The sequence below is a fragment of the Paramormyrops kingsleyae genome, chromosome 1, assembly GCF_048594095.1.
Source record: "Paramormyrops kingsleyae isolate MSU_618 chromosome 1, PKINGS_0.4, whole genome shotgun sequence".
NCBI classification, from domain to species: Eukaryota; Metazoa; Chordata; class Actinopteri; order Osteoglossiformes; family Mormyridae; genus Paramormyrops; species Paramormyrops kingsleyae.
In genome coordinates, this window is record NC_132797.1 from 69128637 (window position 1) to 69149976 (window position 21340).

The 21340-nt window shown below is 43.7% G+C and overlaps 1 protein-coding gene and 1 non-coding gene across 2 annotated transcripts in view; one reads left to right on the top strand and one right to left on the bottom strand.

The window, feature by feature from the left end:
- The window catches only part of LOC111859821 (glycerol-3-phosphate dehydrogenase, mitochondrial), a 32398-nt gene extending 12437 nt beyond the window's left edge, over window positions 1-19961 (bottom strand). The window contains exons 1-8 of the mRNA XM_023842868.2: window positions 19848-19961; window positions 17552-17659; window positions 12074-12245; window positions 8634-8758; window positions 7623-7720; window positions 6690-6853; window positions 2423-2587; window positions 764-908 (exon numbers count right to left, since the gene is read on the bottom strand). Coding sequence (XP_023698636.2) covers window positions 764-908; window positions 2423-2587; window positions 6690-6853; window positions 7623-7720; window positions 8634-8758; window positions 12074-12245; window positions 17552-17653 — 971 coding nt within the window. The 5' untranslated portion in view covers window positions 17654-17659; window positions 19848-19961. The remainder of the gene's footprint in view (window positions 1-763; window positions 909-2422; window positions 2588-6689; window positions 6854-7622; window positions 7721-8633; window positions 8759-12073; window positions 12246-17551; window positions 17660-19847) is intronic.
- Window positions 19962-20737: 776 nt separating this feature from the next.
- Window positions 20738-20809, top strand: trnaa-cgc (transfer RNA alanine (anticodon CGC)). The gene has a single exon. It is a non-coding gene; the product is annotated as a tRNA-Ala (tRNA).
- Window positions 20810-21340: the final 531 nt, after the last annotated feature.

Genomic DNA, 21340 nt, shown 5'->3' on the forward strand with positions numbered 1-21340 from the left:
GTGTGGGGGTGGGGGTGGTTGGGGGGGGGGGCGGTGACAAGAGCAAACAAGATGACTGGACTGCATTAACCTTTCCTCCGCTGGTGGGTGGGACTGGGGCGACTGGTACATTCTCCATAATCAGGCACCTGTCGCGCTCCGAGTGGGAGATTAATTCTGCGCCTGTCCTGCGGCTCCCACCATTACGTACAAATGGGCCCGGGTTTGAAACACACAGTCACAGAGTCGTTTAACATTTAATTCCAAGTCACATGACGGAAAGGGGGCGGTACCTATCCTATATTCAAAAATAACATGCATCAAAATGAAATCTGAACACACAGCAAAAAACCCCTTACTTGAGCAGGCTCACCCATTAAGAAAAAGAACATACACAGAGGTTCCTTCACATTAAGAAACACAGAATGAGCCCATGCATAGAAAAACTCGTGGTTCATACCATCCTTTCCACCCACTCCCTTGGCTCACTGATTGCATTATTTGCTTCAATGAACCGACTTAGTCCTACTCCGGCTCTCATAGAGCCAGAAAAGCAAAACAAAACAGAAATAAATAAATAAAAAATACTGCCGCTCTCAACCCTAATTGCACGTGTTCATTCTTACCTCCACTTTTAGGGTAAATTAGTGGAGCTGATTATTATGGAGCTGTGTGTGTGTGTGTGTGTGTGTGTTTTTGGTGTTGTTGCGTTCTGTTTTGGGCGGACGTGCTAATGAGAGTCTTGCACCGTGCCGAACCCACGCTGGCGAGGGCTGCTCCCTACCTGTAATAGCCGGGGATGACGATGTGAACCCCGGCGCTGGGCTGACAGATGTTGGGGTTCTTCTGATCATCCATTTTCCTCACCGAGTCAGTAAAAGGTCCCGTGGCATTGATAACACATTTGGCTCTGACATCAAATTCCTGCCCTATGAAAGAAAACAGCATCAATCATGAGGCCCCATTCATCTGCGTCCACTGACAAGCCGGATTATTAATTTATCAGTGAACACATCCCCGCCCCCCCCCCATAATAGAGTGGCTCTCCCGTCTGTGGGAGACTTCAGAGGAATGTAATTAATAGCAGGCGGATGCACCCTGTTTCTCCACTTCTCCTGCCTGTGTCAAAGAGCGCCCTGTGCCCCCCCTAGGTGGGGAAGCAGGGAGGGGTGGGGGCCTCATTTTAACGTCATGGGGACAGCAGTTGCTAATCTTCTGTGTGACGGTCACGGCTGGAGGAGGGTCTGATCTATCCTCTTTCCTTCATTCCTTGTTATTTCTTTCTTAAGGCAAACTATGGCAAAGAGGGACGGAACAGTAATCCTAATGGGCACAGATGATGGGGGGGGGGGGGTCGCAACACAGACTGTGGGGGTGTCTCAGCACAGACTGTGGGGGGGCTGGGCGGGGGTCGCAACACAGACTCTGGGGGACTGTAGGGGTGTCTCAGCACAGACTATGGGCGACTGTGGGGGGGTCTCAGCACAGACTATGGGGGGACTTTGGGGGGGGTCTCAGCACAGACTATGGGGGACTGTAGGGGTGTCTCAGCACAGACTATGGGCGACTGTGGGGGGGTCTCAGCACAGACTATGGGGGGACTGTGGGGGTGTCTCAGCACAGACTATGGGCGACTGTGGGGGTGTCTCAGCACAGACTATGGGGGGACTGTGGGGGTGTCTCAGCACAGACTATGGGGGGACTGTGGGGGTGTCCCAGCACAGACTATGGGCGACTGTGGGGGGGTCTCAGCACAGACTATGGGGGGACTGTGGGGGGGTCTCAGCACAGACTATGGGGGGACTGTAGGGGTGTCTCAGCACAGACTATGGGGGGACTGTGGGGGTGTCTCAGCACAGACTATGGGGGACTGTAGGGGGGTCTCAGCACAGACTATGGGCGACTGTGGGGGTGTCTCAGCACAGACTATGGGGGACTGTAGGGGGGTCTCAGCACAGACTATGGGCGACTGTGGGGGTGTCTCAGCACAGACTATGGGGGACTGTAGGGGGGTCTCAGCACAGACTATGGAGGGACTGTGGGGGTGTCTCAGCACAGACTATGCGGGGGCTGGGGTGGGGTCTGATTTCTACATCGACTTTCCAACCACAAAATGTTTGAAAAACGCTGAATAACATCAGGGGGCAGTCATGTGCGGGGAAGCAGCGCCGATCCACAACAGGTGGAGAACTGGGGGCTGATCTCACTGATGACATTTAAAAAGTTATGTGGGGGCCAAAAAAGAAATAAAAAATACCCACCCCCATTACACTGCATCCAGACCCTAAGGACCTTGACCACCATAAAAAAAGCTTATTAAATATTTAAGTGTAACATTGAAAATCGTGTGCTCGAGTGCATGATTAACAGGGATTTTGTTGTGGAAAAAAGAGTATGAAACATTGTTTAGTTGGGGGGGGCGGGGGGGTCGGCTTCCCGTTACCTGTGATAACGTCCCGGCACCGTGCTCCGCACACCCTCTGCTTCCCAGTGCAGACGTCGGCCGTCTTCAGGAGCCGCACGACCTCGGTGTAATTCGCAATGGCAGCGCCATACCTGGCAGCGGTGAGGGCGATGGCGAGGTTCATCCGAGCGTCATTGTGCTGTCCTGGGGGGTGGGGGGCAGGAGCCGAGGAGAGCACGACGTGAGTCACCCCCCCAGCCAGTGACTGGTGGCTCGGAAGTACGTCGGAACCGATATGTCACATCTGTCCCTGTCACTTCGCATCACTGGGGGAAGGCTGAGAGTCACGCCAGCCTTTTGCATGCCCCCCCACCCCTCCAAGTCTACGCACCCCGATCCACACCGGCAAGCTCCTCCAAATAGGAGCATTAAAAGTGTTAAAACTACAAACTGCAAAACACCGCACGGGTGTCACTTACATCCGTGATCCACGAGGTCCGTCCCTGTGACAAGAACACGTGTGTAAGACCAGCATGACCAGGCCGACCCGTGACTGGATCCTCAAATATTACACTGAGCAAATATAATTACTAACATCTCAATTTCGTCCCCTGCCAAGGGACACCAGGGGTCAAAGATGGGTCAGGAGATCTTTTCATATTATTGCTGGTTTCGAAGGCTTTGGAAATGCACGGCAGTACCTAACGGTAACACATTACATGTAATGTCATATATATACCACTTACAGCTAGAGCAGAAAAAATGAAGCGGTGTATCTGTTTTACAACTTTGCAGAGAACTGTTTTAATGAAAAGAAGGAGATTCTTGTATCCAGATTCATGGATTAATCCTCACACAGTTTTAAAATACAGGAAATCTATATTCGGAGTCACAAGGTCGGATGATTTGTAATTTAAATTAAAGGGTTTAAAAAGGTGACAAATGGACAAAGCCGGGTTTCATTAGAGTCATTGTTATGTACATCATTAAAGATTTATTGCTGGGAAATCCTTAGCTAAAGAAAAGAGAGAAGAGAGATGATTAATTGCTTTTAATGTTGGTGTCTTGAGAAGTACTCTTTCTATTTATTACTGCTGAGGAGGTTCTGGTCCCGGCCGATGGGTCAGAACGGAAACATCCCCGCTTTTCAAAGGGAGAGCAGCCCGGAGCTGGGGAACCGGCAGGGTTCTGGCTAATGCTACACTTTGCTTCGAGTGATCCTATGATGCAGAACCCAAACACAAAGGCCACATTTTAAATGAATTATACACCGGTGCGAGATCCCTGCAGCGTCACACACTAGACGCAGACGGCTCCCAATACTCCACATCTGTGAATGTGTGTCTCTGGTCCCTTTAAGGGGCTCCGCGTGGAATGTACTCCAGTCGGTCAAAACTACATTTCCCGGTAAAGAGCTGTTTACGACTTCATGTTTATCGAAAGCGGTATGTCCGATGTCCCCTCCATAACGTCAACTACTGTTATAAAAAAATAAAAAATTCTCTGTTAAGCACCCACTTGTAATAGTAATCTGTATTACTTGTAATCTTGTAAACCTAATATTTTCAATTATCTAATACAAGTAAAACATTACCTTAAGCATTTAACAGTAATACAGCAACAATTACTATCTATTATTATGATTATTATCATTACAGTTCCTATTATTATTATTATTATTATTATTATTGGTCAGTTCAAAATGGCCACACAGTGTATTGTTGATATTATTAATTTTAATATTAATATTAGTAGTAGTAGTATTAATAGACGGAGCACCCATACACAGGGTCCAACTCCAGCAGAGAAGCCAATTTAATATCAGGATTCCCAGGAGGAGCATGCAGTTCAGCGGTGCCCCTACCCGCGGCTCCACCATAATCTGCGCCACCCGGAGGTAGAATACTCACTGGAGTGAAAGGAAGACCGCAGCATGGACAAAACACTGCAAAAATGACAGGGACAATAATGACAATGAATTTCATGTCTCCCAGTCATGGGCCAGGAACACTCAGCTGGCCTGACTTGTCCAATTAAAACGTCGCAGGTACAGCGGGAGATGCGGTCATTATCCCGGATGCCTCTGGGAATTGCTCATCTGGTGGAAAACAAAAAAACACACACGCACACACAAAAGGGGCCCCGTTCCCTCTCAGCACTACGGGATTAACAAAAAAACACGGAAGCGTAAAGACAAACGAATCGCCAGCGAAAGTATGAACCGAGAAGAAAGTTCTCGTTTTGGAGCAAACTCTACGATTGACACGACACGGCTCGAGGAACAGGCCCCGGACACGCGTGGAAACCGAAATCGCGGATGGAAAAATCCTGGGAGAAATGAAGTCATGCGGCGTGCGACCGAACTGATACAGAAGGTCAGGCTGTAAAATGTCACTGTCAGGACGGCTCCTGATTGAATAATTGGAGATAAATGTAACGACGGCTTGAGGGGAAAAATAAATAACTACAGACTGGATTCGTACATCAGCTACTGTTTTTTATTTGTTTGTAATTAAGCTGGCTCTTTATCTTATGAATAAAATAATGAATAAAATTACAAGTCGGATGACACCCATGCACACAACATCAATGTTACGATTCTCTTTACAATTAATTAAATTAGTAAAATTGACGGATCACTGCTCATATAGCAGTCATATTTCCTACAGATAGATAGATAGATAGATAGATAGATAGATAGATTGATAGATAGATCAAATAAACGCTGCCTTTTGGCTGTGCGCTGGAATTCACGTATCGGCGATCGCCGAATGAATCCTGACAGATCGCCTTAAGAGACGGAGTTAGTGGTCGCCCTCTACACAACGGCTCTAAATAGCCGGGACAACGCTGCAAGCACGCGAGGTAACAAGGAGCATATGGTTTGTTTTCCGACACCAGCTCGGGCACACGCACGCGCGCACGGCCCGCGGGAGACAGACGCTGCTCCGAGCCCCAAAGACACAACCGTCCTCCTTTTTACACGTTTCCTAAGCGCACTGCTGTACAGCGCGGCTAATAATTACAGAGTATTTCGATGAAGGCGTTGCGGAAGTATGTTTTTAAGAGGACGAAAGTGGAATTAACAAGATTTTAGATTTTAGTCTTCAGTGGACTTCAGTATCGTGTTGATAGTTAAGAAAAAAAGAAAAAGATGTTCCAGGAAAATAAGTGATAAAGTAGTATAATATATATTCTTATTTAAACGAGAGATCCTTTATCCTGCTGTATTTTCCTACAAATGCATGCACAAATAAATATGGAAATCACCTTGACACGCAGAACATGACATTTCCAAACACATAAAATCCTAGGAAGAACATGGTAAGTCGCTCCGCCAATTACTCTGAATCACCCTGATTACAGAAAAATCTTATTAAAACTTTTTTCTTAAAACAGAAGTTGTGGAGTTATTTTAGTGAACATACGCCATTTTCTTGATTTATCAGAATTTCTGTACGATACATTTGAATTCAGAATTATTTTAGAGAACTGAATGTAGAAATAATAAAACTAACTGACAAACACACCTTTTCGGAGCAAATGAGTTTCATCGCATAAGTACGGTACAACTAATACCCAGGGCAGTGGCTGGTCACAGTACGGTGAATTATGCTCTGTTTATGTAGATTTATTCTTCTGAAGTTGTATTTTCCAGTGTGATTTTAATATTATAATAAACACTGACCTTCTGTTATTGACTGATAGGATATTTTAGGATTTTGGACTATTTTGAGCTCGAGGAGATTTTTCTCCACTGAGATGTTGTCCAGGCGTCACGTGACCCGCATGGCTCCGCCCATCCCTGACGGCTTAATTCAGCCTGACATCCATCTCACACAACCGAGCACTATTGGGTCATTGAAACACTGATATGTGTACACAGGAATTAGGGCCAGCTCTAGCTATAGGCAGGATAGCTAGGATATGTTGCCTAGGGCCCCTGAATTACCTGCGTTGTGGAGGAACTTTGCCTAGTTGCTATGCTTAGAAGAAGAACTGAAAAAGTCGATCTGACCTGACAGGAATGCATTTCGCGTGAACCTATATATAATGTATGAGTTTATAAAAACTTATTTGTATTTATGTTAATTTATGTGATTAACACCATTTTTGTGATGTGCCTTAAAGTGACGGTACTCAAAAACACAGCTGCATATATCCACCCATTCCTCCACCCAGCCACGTACATCCCGTCACCACCTTCAGCTACTTGCCAATTCGCTGAATCCTGCTCATGCTGTACTAATCGGGGGGGGGGGGGGCATATTCATATCAACATTGACTCGTCTCCGTGCAAACCTACCGTCATAATAGACGATGGCTCCCACCAGCTTGTCCCTCTTCAGCATGGGGAAGTGCTCCAGAGCCTTGGTCTTGCTGAGAACGTAGCTGCCCTTCAGGCACTGAGTTCCAGCCACCAGGTCGTACAACTTAATCCCCAGCCAATAATAAGGAAGCTGCCACCACCTTAAAATGAACAGATGAGTCATACAGGCCCGCCCCCCCCTCCAGGAGACCAGCTGGTACCTGCTACTGAAATCCTCAACAAAACTGGGCGATGGGGCTGAATCAAATCTGAACGTCTCAGACAGTCTCGAGTAAGTTCACCTCGTTCTAAAGAAGTGCTATTGAACATTTTTTTGTGCATGGATTCTGTTGAATTGAATCAAAACATCCAGGTGACAGGACACCAGATTGCCGACTGACGTGGTAACCTTTTGGTACAGTTCATCTTTACTCTTATGCCTCCCAAAACGTGGCCAAAGATAATAATTAATAAAGCACATGGGACAATACTGCGAATGTTACTTGGGAAATTAACTGTTGGGTGTCGCGCACACCTGGTGGGCTTATGTGTGTGTGTGCGTTTCCTGATGGGGGAGGGGGGACCGCAGTAAGCCATGCAAGCCTTACCCCAGCCTTCATTAATGAGACACACCTGTACACGCTTTTAAATACCAGGGAGGATCGTAAATGTCAGGTGCAATTAAAACTCATGATATACGGTGGAGTGTCTGAAATCAAGCCCCGCGGTTTTGCCAGAGATGGGGAAAGCAGGTTGGAACCCTTCCCGCAATGGCTTCACACGGTATTCAGAGGGCCTGACGGGGGGACGGGGTAAGTCTTTTGAGTCGCGGCAGGTGTCTGATGCGGCAACATCTTTCGGGAGACGTGAGGACAGACGTCGAGGTGGTAGGCGGCCAGCGTGGCCGGGTTCAGACAGGGGTGCACTTACTTATACACAGGGAGCATGATGGGGAGCGGGGCAGACAGGTGCGGAGCAATTTCCAGAAGGTTGGAGCGCTCGTGGAGGGCCTCCTTCACCATCGTGTACTACGAGAGACACGCAAGGAGAACAGCTGATCGAAAAAGATCTCGACGATGACGACGAATATGTCGATGATCCTTCATTTTTGACAAGGACGGTCCCGCTACAGCACAAAAACCTTCATGGAAAGCAAAAACAGTCCCGCCACAGAAAATAATAATATGTCATCTATAAGAACGCAATCGCAATGCTGAAATCTGACGAGCTAGGAGTTAAAATCTGATAACGATAATGAGCATTCAGCTGATCAGAGCTGAACCTTATTTTTCATTAAACCATTAAATACAGGACTTAGCCTGGGAGTGAATTCTCCGATTACCGTGTTTGTTTATTTACTAGCGCTGAGAGCAATTACCACGGTGCTGGGCCTGTCTGTCGCATGTCTCACATCCTCTCAGGTCTCTGCCAATTTCAGCGCCAAGCTGGGCCGGCTGGCCAGTTATGCTCCCCGCAATCACACTAATTGGTCCCTCTACATCTCACCTTTTAGACCCGAGTGTGTTCATACACTTCGGAAAATGAAAAAGAAAAGGAAAACACGGTCCTAAAATAATGAGATTCAGGGGGAACCCTGAAATGTAACATAAAATGATGACATTTCAGCTTGAACCTACGTGACTCCTCCATAGCTATATGCGGGCAAAGGGAAAGGACCCTAATCCTTTATTCCCCTATTACCTGCATATAATTCCCAGGTTTAATTTGAAACTCGATAACGATGCCGACTCGCACCCATTGTTGGCCGAAGTTCGGAAACACTTCCGAATCTCTTTTAAAAGTCTCAAACACCCTTCTCGACGGTTCATGTCAACGAATGAAATGTGAACGCAGAGAGAAAATAAAGCACTCGGACCGAACGGACAAGGAATTTCACTGACGTATGTCAGCCATACCAAAGAAAGAAAATGAAGCGTTTACCTGTTCATAATCTAATTTCAGGATGGCCTTCTGCAGATATCGTACGCCGCCGTGAATGAGCTTTGTGCTTCGGCTGCTGGTCCCAGAAGAGAAATCATTCCGCTCCACAAGGGCCGTTTTAAGATCTGTTCGGGGGGAGGGAATCAAGGCAGCAACAGGCTGATATTTCTGTCCCAGTAGGTTTCAATCGCATAACGAAACTGCAAGAACGGCATAATGAAAAACACAACATGCCAAACATTCCACCACAAAAATCACAAAAAATGGCATAAAATAATTTTAATAGTTAACAACTATTAAATCCTATTTAAAATACATATAGCTAACTGAAAAATGATGAAGCATGCAGACTATTACAAATAATAAAAGATTCACATTTATTTCAAAGCTTATTGTTAGTCCAACTAGGACATGTGAATATGATTTTTTTTTGCAAACACAAAGCTTGCAAATCAGTTTCGACGGGAACTTATAATTTTTTTTCCTCACTGCAAAACTAAGTAAATAAAATAAATAAAACTCTCATGTGCCCCAGAAAGACTGAAACACTGTTTCGCTGCTTTCCACTTATCCTTCTGCCATTAGAAGCTTCTGTGTTGCCCCTGATGGATAGAGACCACAAATCCCAATTTTGAAAAGGATAAAGAAAAAATAAAGGAGGATTAGGAAGTTGGGGGGGGGGGGATGCGAGGGGGTGTCCAAGTCCCCGCTGTTTCAACATTAGACAGTTGAACTGGATAAAAGGAAAAACAGATTAAAGAACTCTCTAACCAGCAGCATGCATAATTGATTTAGGATGTAATGGAGGCAGCGGGAAGGAAACTGTCTTTGCGGGGAACAACTCTGTGAGTTGGAGACCGGGCTCTGCTCCGGCTCACTCTTCCGCCGGATAAATCCTCCAAGTCCAATGCCTCCCTCTCCGGCTCTCCAGAGCTCCCTTCTGCCTCTTCCTGCCAGCGAGGCCCCCCAGGGGTGGGAGGGAGTATACGCGGCTTGGAAGCTGATGAGGTTACGCAACGTAGAGGCGAGGGATGGGCCGTCAGAATCCGCGACAGGGACACGGAACAAAAGGCATGCCGCTGGAAAATCCCGCCGAAGGGCTCGTGAGCTAGCGGGCCACCGCGCCGGCGGGATAAGTGGGATCTACGCGCGAGGGGTGCCTTGGAAAACCGGGCCGCAACCTGATCTGCTGACGGGCACGTTTCCGCCGTTTATCCGACTTGTGTGAGAAGCTTTGCAGGCTCTCTGTCAACCATAAAGCTGCTTTCTGAGCCACTCTGCAGAAGCACACTCATTTATTTACAGTACGCCAGTACGGAAACACTTATTTAGAAGTTAATTAACAGACTCCTGTGTGTCCATTAAACTGGAAAACAGTAAAACATACAAGAACACCTGCAGGTGCGTCAAACTGAAGAATGCGAGAATATCTGCATGTAAAGTACAGTGCAAAAGTCTTAGGCAGTCAGAGGAAATGTTTGAAGCTATTTATCTGGGTTGAAAGTGTGTACAAAAACACAATTTAACATTAGATTGTATGCAACTTAACAGCAACATTACAATAAGAATTTCTTCTGTTCTCCAAAAAGTGACTGATATCTTGTTGGATGGCTAGATGAACACAGCTTCGGTTCCCAAACCTCTCCTCAGGGGAACCTCTTTGTGTTCATTAAATTTCACCACCAGCTCACTTGATTCGATTTAATTAGTTTAAAAAGTCATTGAGGTATTGATTGGCTGTATCAGGTGTGCTAGTGGTCGAGTCAAGTTGCTGCAAATACTGGGGTGACTTTAGGAGAGGTTTTGATGTGGTAAAGATAACACACTTTATAGAATCATAGTTTTTCACCAACATGAAGCTCATTTAAACATCATGTTGTTTGACTGCCTAAAATTTGTGTACAGTACAGGTCAACATAAAGAAAGAAATCTATATAAATATATATAATAATAAATTACTTTTGTACTATAGTTTTTTGTCATACACACTATTGTGCCATGTGACTAATCAATGTTCTGCAGGGTTAACAGAGCTCTTCATCTTTTTTTTTTTACAGGGAAAAAGTAAGCATTTGGAAACCATCTGATTAGAAAAAATATACAGAAAGAAAAATGCAGTTATGTGAAGAATATATTTTTAATAAATAGAAGGGGAATTTAAGTGTTTTAACCAAGGGGGAGCCAGACCAGATGCTAAGTTATGCATGATCCATGAGTAAAGGGAGAGGGAAGTGTGCAGGAGCCAGCAGGGCAAATGAGCTGTCCCAGTGGGTTTGACAGATATTCCCTACCAGCTGCAGGTGCACACTATAAGCTAGGGACCCTACAATGCTCACTACAAGCTAGGGACCCTACAATGCTCACTACAAGCTAGGGACCCTACAATGCTCACCATAAGCTAGGGACCCTACAATGCTCACTACAAGCTAGGGACCCTACAATGCTCACTACAAGTTAGGGACCCTACAATGCTCACTACAAGCTAGGGACCCAACAATGCTCACTACAAGCTAGGGACCCTACAATGCTCACTACAAGTTAGGGACCCTACAATGCTTACTACAAGCTAGGGACCCTACAATGCTCACTACAAGTTAGGGACCCTACAATGCTCACTAAAAGCTAGGGACCCTACAATGCTCACTGCAAGCTAGGGACCCTACAATGCCCACTACAAGTTAGGGACCCTACAATGCTCACTAAAAGCTAGGGACCCAACAATGCTCACTACAAGCTAGGGACCCTACAATGCTCACTACAAGTTAGGGACCCTACAATGCTTACTACAAGCTAGGGACCCTACAATGCTCACTACAAGTTAGGGACCCTACAATGCCCACTACAAGTTAGGGACCCTACAATGCTCACTAAAAGCTAGGGACCCAACAATGCTCACTACAAGCTAGGGACCCTACAATGCTCACTACAAGTTAGGGACCCTACAATGCTTACTACAAGCTAGGGACCCTACAATGCTCACTACAAGTTAGGGACCCTACAATGCTCACTAAAAGCTAGGGACCCTACAATGCTCACTGCAAGCTAGGGACCCTACAATGCCCACTACAAGTTAGGGACCCTACAATGCTCACTAAAAGCTAGGGACCCAACAATGCTCTTTACAAACTATGGACCCTACAATGCTCACTACAAGCTAGGGACCCTACAATGCTCTTCACAAACTATGGACCCTATAATACTCAGTACAAGCAAGAGATGCTACAAAACTCGTTAAAAGCCAAAGGTCCCGGAATATTCACTACAAGCTAGGAACCCTACAATGCTCACTACAAGCCACAGGCTGGAGAATATTCAGTACAAGCTAGGGACCCTTCAACAATGAGATTAAGCCGCTTACCCAGAATACTTTGAACGAAGGAATGGAATTATACATAAAGATGTTTTGTTGAGTGTGGTTTTAATAACAGACAATGACTTACTCCGTGTAACAGCATCTAAGGCACATCCCGCCCCCGTGGCCCCTCCCCCGATGACAAGCACGTCAAACTCGTCGGCGTTCTTTAGCGTGCTGAGCTGGGCCTGTCGTGACGGCAGCTCGTCCTGGAAGGCCATCTGCACTTGTTCTGCTGCCTCCACCTGTGCCAGGCGGGCCTGTGGTGCCCATGCAAACACGCCAGTTACCCATTCTGTCATCGTACATGTCATCGGGGGAGGACAGGCTCGTGCAGCAAGCATGCGCTAGAACGCAAACAGCACGTCCACAGATTTTCATTAGTGGATTTTGAAATCCTGTGTTTTCTGTGGTCAACAGCAACAAAAGGCCACATGCCATTGTATTGTTATTTCATGTTAATCAAAAAAGTACACACGTATTAAAAAAAAAAATGTAGTAAAATTCATGCAATGCATCACACAATCTGGCAAGGTTACAAACCTTATCGACAAGAATTATCAATCTTACCAATCAGTGTTTTTGCGGCTTCTGGTGGGTCATAAGTTATAAAATCTCTGGATTTTTGTAGCAGGGTGTAACTGGATGTTGAAATGTATCCCTTCTGACCTACACAGGATACCAGACTCAGGGGCTGCTTACTAGTTAAAGCCATTTCTTATGACACCACCTGTCTGGCGATAAACTTAATTTATTTAGCAGGATCTTTTATCAGAATCAAAGAATAACTCGGAAAGATGGGTCATACAGTCCCTGGAGCAATTGGGATTAAGAGCCTTACTGAAGGACCCAATAGTGACATCACTGCACTGGCCGGCAGGATTTGACCCAGCGACCTACCAGTCACAAGCACAGAATTCTAACCCACTGAGCCACACAATGCCCCAATAACAGCCTTACCCAGGATATGGGCAATGACCAGATGGATGATGCACAGTAACTTGGAGGGAAAAAAAAATAAGTAAAACACCAGAACCACGACTGAAAAATCAACCAAGATAAAATATAAAGATCATCCGCAAATTAGACAAGACGACGTGGAAAAAAACTCCTTAAGAATTTCAAAAATAATGAAACGCTTTATTCATTCTGCATTTAGCACCCCCCCCCCCCCCATAAATGATTACATCCATCTTCTCCAAGCCTGCGCTCCATTAGACTTGCAAATCTGTGAATGAACCTAGACATTTGCAATTTTGACAGTAACAGCAAACAAGATCTAATAATTAGGGTCTATTTCTAAGAACGTGCATATCTAAACACGACAGACAATTAAGAGCCAGGTTTGTCCTGCAATCAAGTAAGACGCGTGAGAGAGGCGCTGAATTTCATGCAAATGACGGCTCCGCCACGAAACTTTGCCGCGCCTCCGTCTCGCTGGGGCCTTAAGGATCCACACGTGAGATTATGGGCGGATTGTTTTTGCGAAGGCCGCTGTCCGTTCGCTTATCCATTTAGGCTGGCATGGGGAGGGGCACAGGGAACCGGGGTGGGTGGGTCTCAGGCATAGACACAAACATTGTAAAAAAAAACTAAAGCAGAGCTAACATGATTCAGAAGCTGTCTGGTTGGTTGGTGGCAGTATTTAAAGGGATCTTCTGCACAAGCCTTTTTATTCTGTTTATTTGACCAACCTCCCTGTAACAAAAGGGGGACAGCAGGCTACCTCGTAAAATGCTTCATACTACTTTGCCTTCACTGGGTATTAAGTCATAGAAATGGCATCTGTGGTTGTCAAGTTCTAGGATAAAGGCTTATATTAATGAATTTGATGCTTTTAATGTGATTGCAGATTTCCTCCAGTTTCGGCCAATAGCTGACAGATTTAAGGGTTTAACACTGTTTCTCTGTCTGCTGCCAATGCTGGAACAGAACCGTTTATCCAGTGCAGCATGGAGCCTGTCTCAGGAAGAACAGGGCAGGAACTCCCTGGACCTGTGTTTCCCAAGCCGGTCCTCGGGGATCCCCAGACAGTCCACATGATTTGCTCTCTCCCAGTTCCCAGCCAATGAAGAACACCGAAGACCTGGTACATGTGCGTTGGGAGCTGGGGGAGAGCAAAACACGGACTGTCTGAGGGTCCCCTAGGGCTGGTTTGAGAAACACAGCCCTGGACGAAATGCCAGTTCATCGCAGGGTACATGCACACTCTTTTGGCAATTGGCTTAAAGCGCGTGTTTTTGGAGTGTTGAAAGACACTCGTACAGAGACGGTTAGATCATGCAAACTCCACACACAGAGCTGGGGTTTGGATATCGAACAACTTCAGAGGTGTGAGTGTTAACCGCTGAGCCTCTGTACCACCCAGGACAGCTGGTACTGCAGTGGTGAAGCGGTTATGGGCGTCTCTTAGTGGACTGCACAGTTGTCTCTGGCCACGAGGGTGCAGTTTGCATGTCCTCCCTGTGTCACACAGCTTTCCAAACTCTGCTTTTCTGCTGCAGTCCAAAGACATGCAGTTAAGCTAAACAGAATCAGTAAGTGGATCACAGTCTCTGTGTGTATGTGCCCTACAATGGACTGGCATCCCATTTAGGGTGTACCCCAGCCCAGTGGATCCTGCAATAAGGCCCAGTGCCGTTGACCAGGATCAGGTGTTGGATGGATGGATGGATGCTTACTAGGGATGTCCCAATCCACTATTTTGGTACCCTGATCTATTTAATATTTATATATGACAATTACAAGTCATGATCCAATGTTGAAATGATTAAATATTCTTACACATGCAGTACACATTACTGCATTATTCATCTGAGTAAGCCACATGATTTCACGGTATTCTTCCTTATGATGTTTCTTTAAGTGCCTAATGTATTAAATGACGCTCTGTTGCTACCTCCTCTCGAAAGGGTGGCATTGCAAACATCGCAGGTAGCTGTTAGGCTACTCAGAGTTTCCAATTTAAAGAATTTCCACATGGCTGACACCTTGATAGTTTATAGTTTCGAGCCATGTGCCTCAGGGTTACTGCAGCGTGCGACGGAACGTTAAAATCTGCGCAACTGACGTAAATCGAGTAGACATGGAAAATTAAATAGATCGGGCTTTGGATGGGCTGCGGTAGCCGATACAATCAACTAAAGATTGCCTGGATCGGCCCAGATTCTGCTCTTTGATATCAGCTCGGGACATTATTGATGCTTACAAAATGCAAGGCCACAATGAGTCTGGAACCTACCCAGACACAAGTTATAAGGTTCTAGATCTAGATTCAGCCATCACAGGGTACACATTCACACGCTATGGACACTTAGAGACACTAGTCCAATTAACTTTCTGTTCATGGACTATGGGAGGAACTCATGCTGTGATACCATACGAGCCACTCAAAGAAACCTGAAAATCATTAAAAACTTAAAAATGAATGTGCTAATTTCAAATGCGCAGTCTCAGGTTCCCCATAGTAGGAAACGACACCAAACAAAACATTTGCCTCTGCAAGCAATGAAATGTGAATTTCTGCACTTTGTTTCCTGAAACATGGATCACTGCCCATAGTCACAGCTTAAACAATGTACCAAGAGCATTATCATAATCTACAATGTAGGAATGTTCTTTCCAAAGCTGAAGACACTGATTAAAAGAAGGCAATCAGCAATCTGTGCTTTGAGCCTGAGACGAGGGGGAAAAAAAGATTTGTAGAGCACATACCATTTTACTCTCCATTGACTCTCAGTGAAAATGTTACCTGGTGTTAGAAGATGAAATTTTTCAGAAGAATAATTTGATCCCAGTTCAAGATGCATGTAACAGTATTTTCTGTGATACTATTGGGCAGTGAATACACATCCACATACACACACACATGTACACACACACACACAGGTTTGTAAATATATCTTTGTGGGGACTCTCCATTCGTTTCTATGGGGAAAACACTATTCCCAACATGAGGACCTTAACCGCAACCCAGCCCTAACCTTAATCATACAGTAAGTAACCAAACAAAACACAAGGCATTTTTTATTTTTATGATGTTTTATAAAATTGAGTTTCCCGAAAAATAACAGGTTTTTATCACACACACATCCACACAATCGCATACATTTTGATACTTTTCTCTTTTAAGCTGATGTTGTTTGGTGCTCCTGTTTCCAATTAGCTCTGATTGTGAAGTTTCACTCAACTTCTGACCCATCCAAGCAGTTACAGTGTAGCTGTGATACGGGATCAAAGTACAGACCCACCCAAGCAGTTACAGTGTAGCTGTGGCACGGGATCAAAGTACAGACCCACCCAAGTAGTTACAGTGTAGCTGTGACATGGGGCTGAGTACAGACTTACACAAGCAGTTACAAACCTGAGTACAGACCAGTCTGATGAGGTATGGTGTAACTTTCACACTGAGTACCAACCTAATTTGACCTCTTGGAATTTAATTTTATTTTTAAAAATTATTATTTTTAAAATTTTTATTTTTCATTGTTTCATTGAAAATATCCGTCCATCCGTCCGTCCATCCATCCATCCATCCATTTCCAATAATTTTTTTTACAGGGCCATGGGGTTATAATTACTTTAACAAAAAAAAACTACATTAAAATTTAAAACTACAGCAAAAAACTGATGGAAAATACTAATACAGTCACTATGTTCACAACAGTTTCATTTAACCCATTAACATTTCAAATTGCTTCTAGCCTCCTAAATAAGCTGTCAATACTACCAGAGGTAATCGGCTAATTCAAGCCATTAAATATACACCATTGGTGTGAGTAATAGCTAATATCTAAATGTAATTCTTTGTCCGGCCACTTTCTTAAAGTGGCAGTGTTTAAAAAATTAATTATTAGCATGCTCGTTCAGTTTAAGTAACGCGACTCTCCCACAAGGATGACGAACACCTTAAACGGCTCAGGGACCACAGCCAAAAGCCTGTGTGAATTTATCAGCTGGACGTTTCTGGTTTAAAGCAGAGCCCCAAAGAACTGCCAGAACTCCAGATAAAATGGTGAAAGGCTGCCGTTCCGCAAATTGCAGATGGAGGTAAATATGTAAACCACCTGACAGTTAGGTGTATTTCTTACCATATTCCATTTTTTTTTTTACATTTACTCTGCAGTTAAACATATCCTGATTATAGAAGCCTTTAACACAGAAATACTACCTCTGTGAACCAAACTCACCAAGATCAAATAAGAAACTATATCAAAGCTCAATCAGACCAAATCAGAAATTATGTTAATGAGAGTGTTCTTAATCACAACAGCTTACCTCACTGAATCAAGGTCCTATGATATGTACCTTGAATGGACCGTAGGAAAAAATGCTGGAAACTTGAATTTCTTCAAAGAAGGCCAACGTGGTACAAACCCATACTTTTCTACCACTCTGCAGCAAAATGTACCCATAAATAATATCTCACCTCTGTGAGTTTTGGGAAGCCTGAGGCGGCAAATGGGTGCATAATGTCAACACGGTGTTGCGGCGTCTCCGGTATATGTGTGTATTCATCAACCTGCCAGGCACAAAGGGTGACGGAATGTTTTTCGGGAAAACCTACCTGCTTTTTTCTGTATTCCGAAAGCTGTGAGTAACCGTAGAGAGCGGCAAGGACCCCTCCGCCAATGAGGGAGGCCCCCTTGGCGGCTTTCCGGAAGGCCATGACCGTCTGCAACACAAGAAAGAGCAGTGAGTGAGACGATGGCTCACAGCCTTAGGAGGGAACCTGCGGAACCCTTAAGCAAGGCATTTAACCCCAATTAGAGTTCAAGCTGTGCAAGGCACTACTGCAGAGCCGGTTCTGAACAGAGACACCAAACAACTGACTGAAAAATAACGCCTCTACCTTCTGGCCCTCAAAGGCAACAGCTAAACTTTTACAAATTGATAGCAAGTACTACCTTGGAAAAAGTTGAAAAGTACAAACACATAATTTGTGGTCTATGAACCATACAAACAGAGAATCATTTATAATAATTTTCCACTGGATTTTTGACAACAGTCATACATAACAGAATCTAAACTGGATAATTCCCTAGAGAATATTCCTATTTCCCTTTCCCATAAAAAGAGAAACCACAAATAATCCTCTCTATGAATAAAACTTACTGGTTTGCCTGATTTCCAATCTGTAAAACATTCTAATGGGCAATTGATTGCATCTACGTGGCAATGGGCCACCTGCAGCTTTTGAATACATTTCCAAGAAAAAAGAGGGAGATGAAACAACTTGGAAATATCCCCTTTTCTACATGAATATGCAGGCACCCTGAGATGCCCGTGGAATTATTACTAATGTTGGTGCCAATTACGAACCGTGTCATGACACTATGATTCATGAATATTCACTGCTGACTGATATACAGCCGCCCCCCCCCCCTCCATTCCGTGAAGGCCCACGTGCCCCTTTTACTGTCTTGCCGTGAGCCCATGACGACGTATCTCCATCATCCCGTGCGAGCGCGGCTAAGCCATGGACGAACCGTCCCATAAGGCGCACCTAGTTAACTGTGCCTTATATAAAGGTGCATTAAAGTGATGAAGTGCTCCTTGCCTCAGAAGAGTGGGCATTAAAGCATATTAAGTAGACATTTAAGCTTGTAAAGTAGAGACCCAGAAATGGAGAAAAAGACAAGAGGCAAAGCCTTGAGGGGAAGAGTGTTTTTAGGGTTCCAAGAATTAAAATTCAAGTAGTAATGTATTCAGCTGTAATGCAGTCTAAGCTTCTATCAGATCATAATAATTCCGTCTGTTCCTGTCAATCAATCATAAAATGAGCAAAATATAATGTTTTTGCTGTTATTTTCTGTTCAGTTTCACAGCTACGGGACACTGAATAACTTGATGACCTCTTGCAGTATTTGTTTGCATTTTCCTTTCAATTTAATTCAGCACTGTCAGGTGGAAAATTTACCCTGGAGCTTGTAGCAATACTTGGGAAAAAATGGAAGGAGTGATCCTTGTAATCAGGATAAGCGCTTGGAAGATGGATGGATGGATGGAAAGAATGATGTTTGTACATCAGACCCCTAAAATTTAGTACATACAGAGCAATAATATGATAGTGACAGCAAAAATTCCTAAAATTTAAAATCAGGTCAGAATTGTGAAGAATTTGAAGACATTTTGCATACATTTTGAAGAACAATTTAAGCTCTGGTGAAGGGCAGTAGGCTATTAAGTAACCTTACACTGTGCAGTGATTGACATTCATTCATCCTGGATATATTAATTTGTCAGATGTTTAATGATTAACTTTAAGTTTGCACTGTGTGTTCAAAGATAAATACTGAGGCACATGGTGAATGAAAATTTTAATTGCTTGAGATACTGGGAAACTCATTGGCAATGTGCAGGTGCACAGCTAGGAAATCAAAGAAAGTCAAAGGGACTCGACGATATAGTGTATCTCAATAAAGCTGTAAATCTATAGCTGTAATATGAATCAGCTTCTTTCAATATATTCTAATAACATTCGCATTAATATTTCTTATAAAATCGACATGTGACGTGCGTTGTTAATGCAGCACATACCAGACTGAACTTAACGAGTTAGAATACGTTTTAATGGTTTTTAAATAAAAAGCTATTGGTTAACACATGGTGATATATCCTAGTTATTAAATAACTATTTACCCCACAGAAAATGCATTCCAAATATTGCTCAATGTGTAGTAACTGCATGCCAAAACTTATATTATATATATTTAAAATCAAATAATTCAACTCTGATATCAGCTGTTATTATTAAACACCGCCAGCTAGCTTGGTAAGCACAGCTAATCAGCTGTTATCTTCATTATTTTAAATGCAAAAAAATAATAAATGAAATAAAATCGGTATTTCTGTTAACTTACAGCTGTTCCAGGTGTTTTGGCGAGCACTCAAATAGGTATGCCGTAAGGATGCCCCTACGTATTCACAGCTCTTATAAGCAGGTAGTTAGCTAATATCGTTACGGAAGAGAACCAGGAAACATTCCTCTTGATTGACAACACGGTAATCCAATCAATTTAAAGAACAACGAGTCTCGGCCAATGAAGTGAATGGGGCGTTCTTTTAGTATTTCTTTGGGTAAGGAAGTGTTCCATGGAGTGCATGAAAGTGTATAATGATATAAATAACATCTTTCGTTTGAACCTTGATCAGGATACGTGGTTAGAAGACGAGTATCTTGGTGGAAAATCCGAGAATTCATCAAGTAAATACACTGTACCCGATGTCAGACCTGCAATATTAGATCAATCAATAAAATAAGCTTGCTGTAGGCTCCGCATTATTAGTGCACAGTACGTGCACAGGGATTTATATCAAGTTTGATTAATACATATAGTAAGAATTCAAGCAAGATACAACCTATAATTTGCCATGTAGTGCTACACTGTCGTAAAGCGAAACATATTTTACTTGTTGCTGCCTGAAAGCAAGTATTAGCGTACATAACGTGCACAAAATGACCAGACTTCTCTTATTCACTGCTTATATTCTCTTATGCACTTAAGAAACTCTTTTGACTGCACTTCTAAATTGTTATGTTTACTGTAATACAACAGTTTACATGAGCACACACACACGGCCTCCTGTTTGTTGGATGCCTTGCCGTATCTTCAGTTTAGGTGTCATTCTAGTCAAGCGAATTTTTTCAATATACAATGCCCACTATACAATATGAAAAAAAACAAACTTTACAGAACAACAACCATATCTATATTGAGTAGAATAAATTTGAAGCGATCTAGCGTGTCCTGGGGATGTAGCTCAGTGGTAGAGCGCACGCTTCGCATGTGTGAGGTCCCGGGTTCAATCCCCGGCATCTCCACGAGGGCGTTTCATTTTCTTAAAATAAACTTTGTGAAAAGCTACTCAAATTGTTGCAACAAACAGAAACTCTGTTAATTTTTTAAATTATGCAGATAATGTTATCTTTCCAAAAAGTAATATGTGTATTGCACGCTAAAAGAAAAAGGAAAAAAACATAAAGCGGCTTTGTTAGAAACTTGGATATTAGGAATGATTTAAATGTGGCCGTACATTATGCACTCTATGGTGTAAATGCTATCTCGAAGAAATAGTTCTGAGTCCGCACGGAGTCTGACGTTCATATATACGTATATTTCGGACTGAGGGACTGACGCACTACGCCGTTGCATTTGTTTTTCTGCAGGTACTGGACGGTGTCCTTAAGCATGATTTGTGGCGTGTCTGTTTTTCGTGAAATGCAAGAAAGTATCTCATCTTTTAAAAGTGAAGAAAAAAATATTTATTGTTCTCTGAAGAAAATATATATATATATTATGTCATACAGGATAATACATTACCTGCCTGACCTTTTTCCAGGGGATCCAAATAT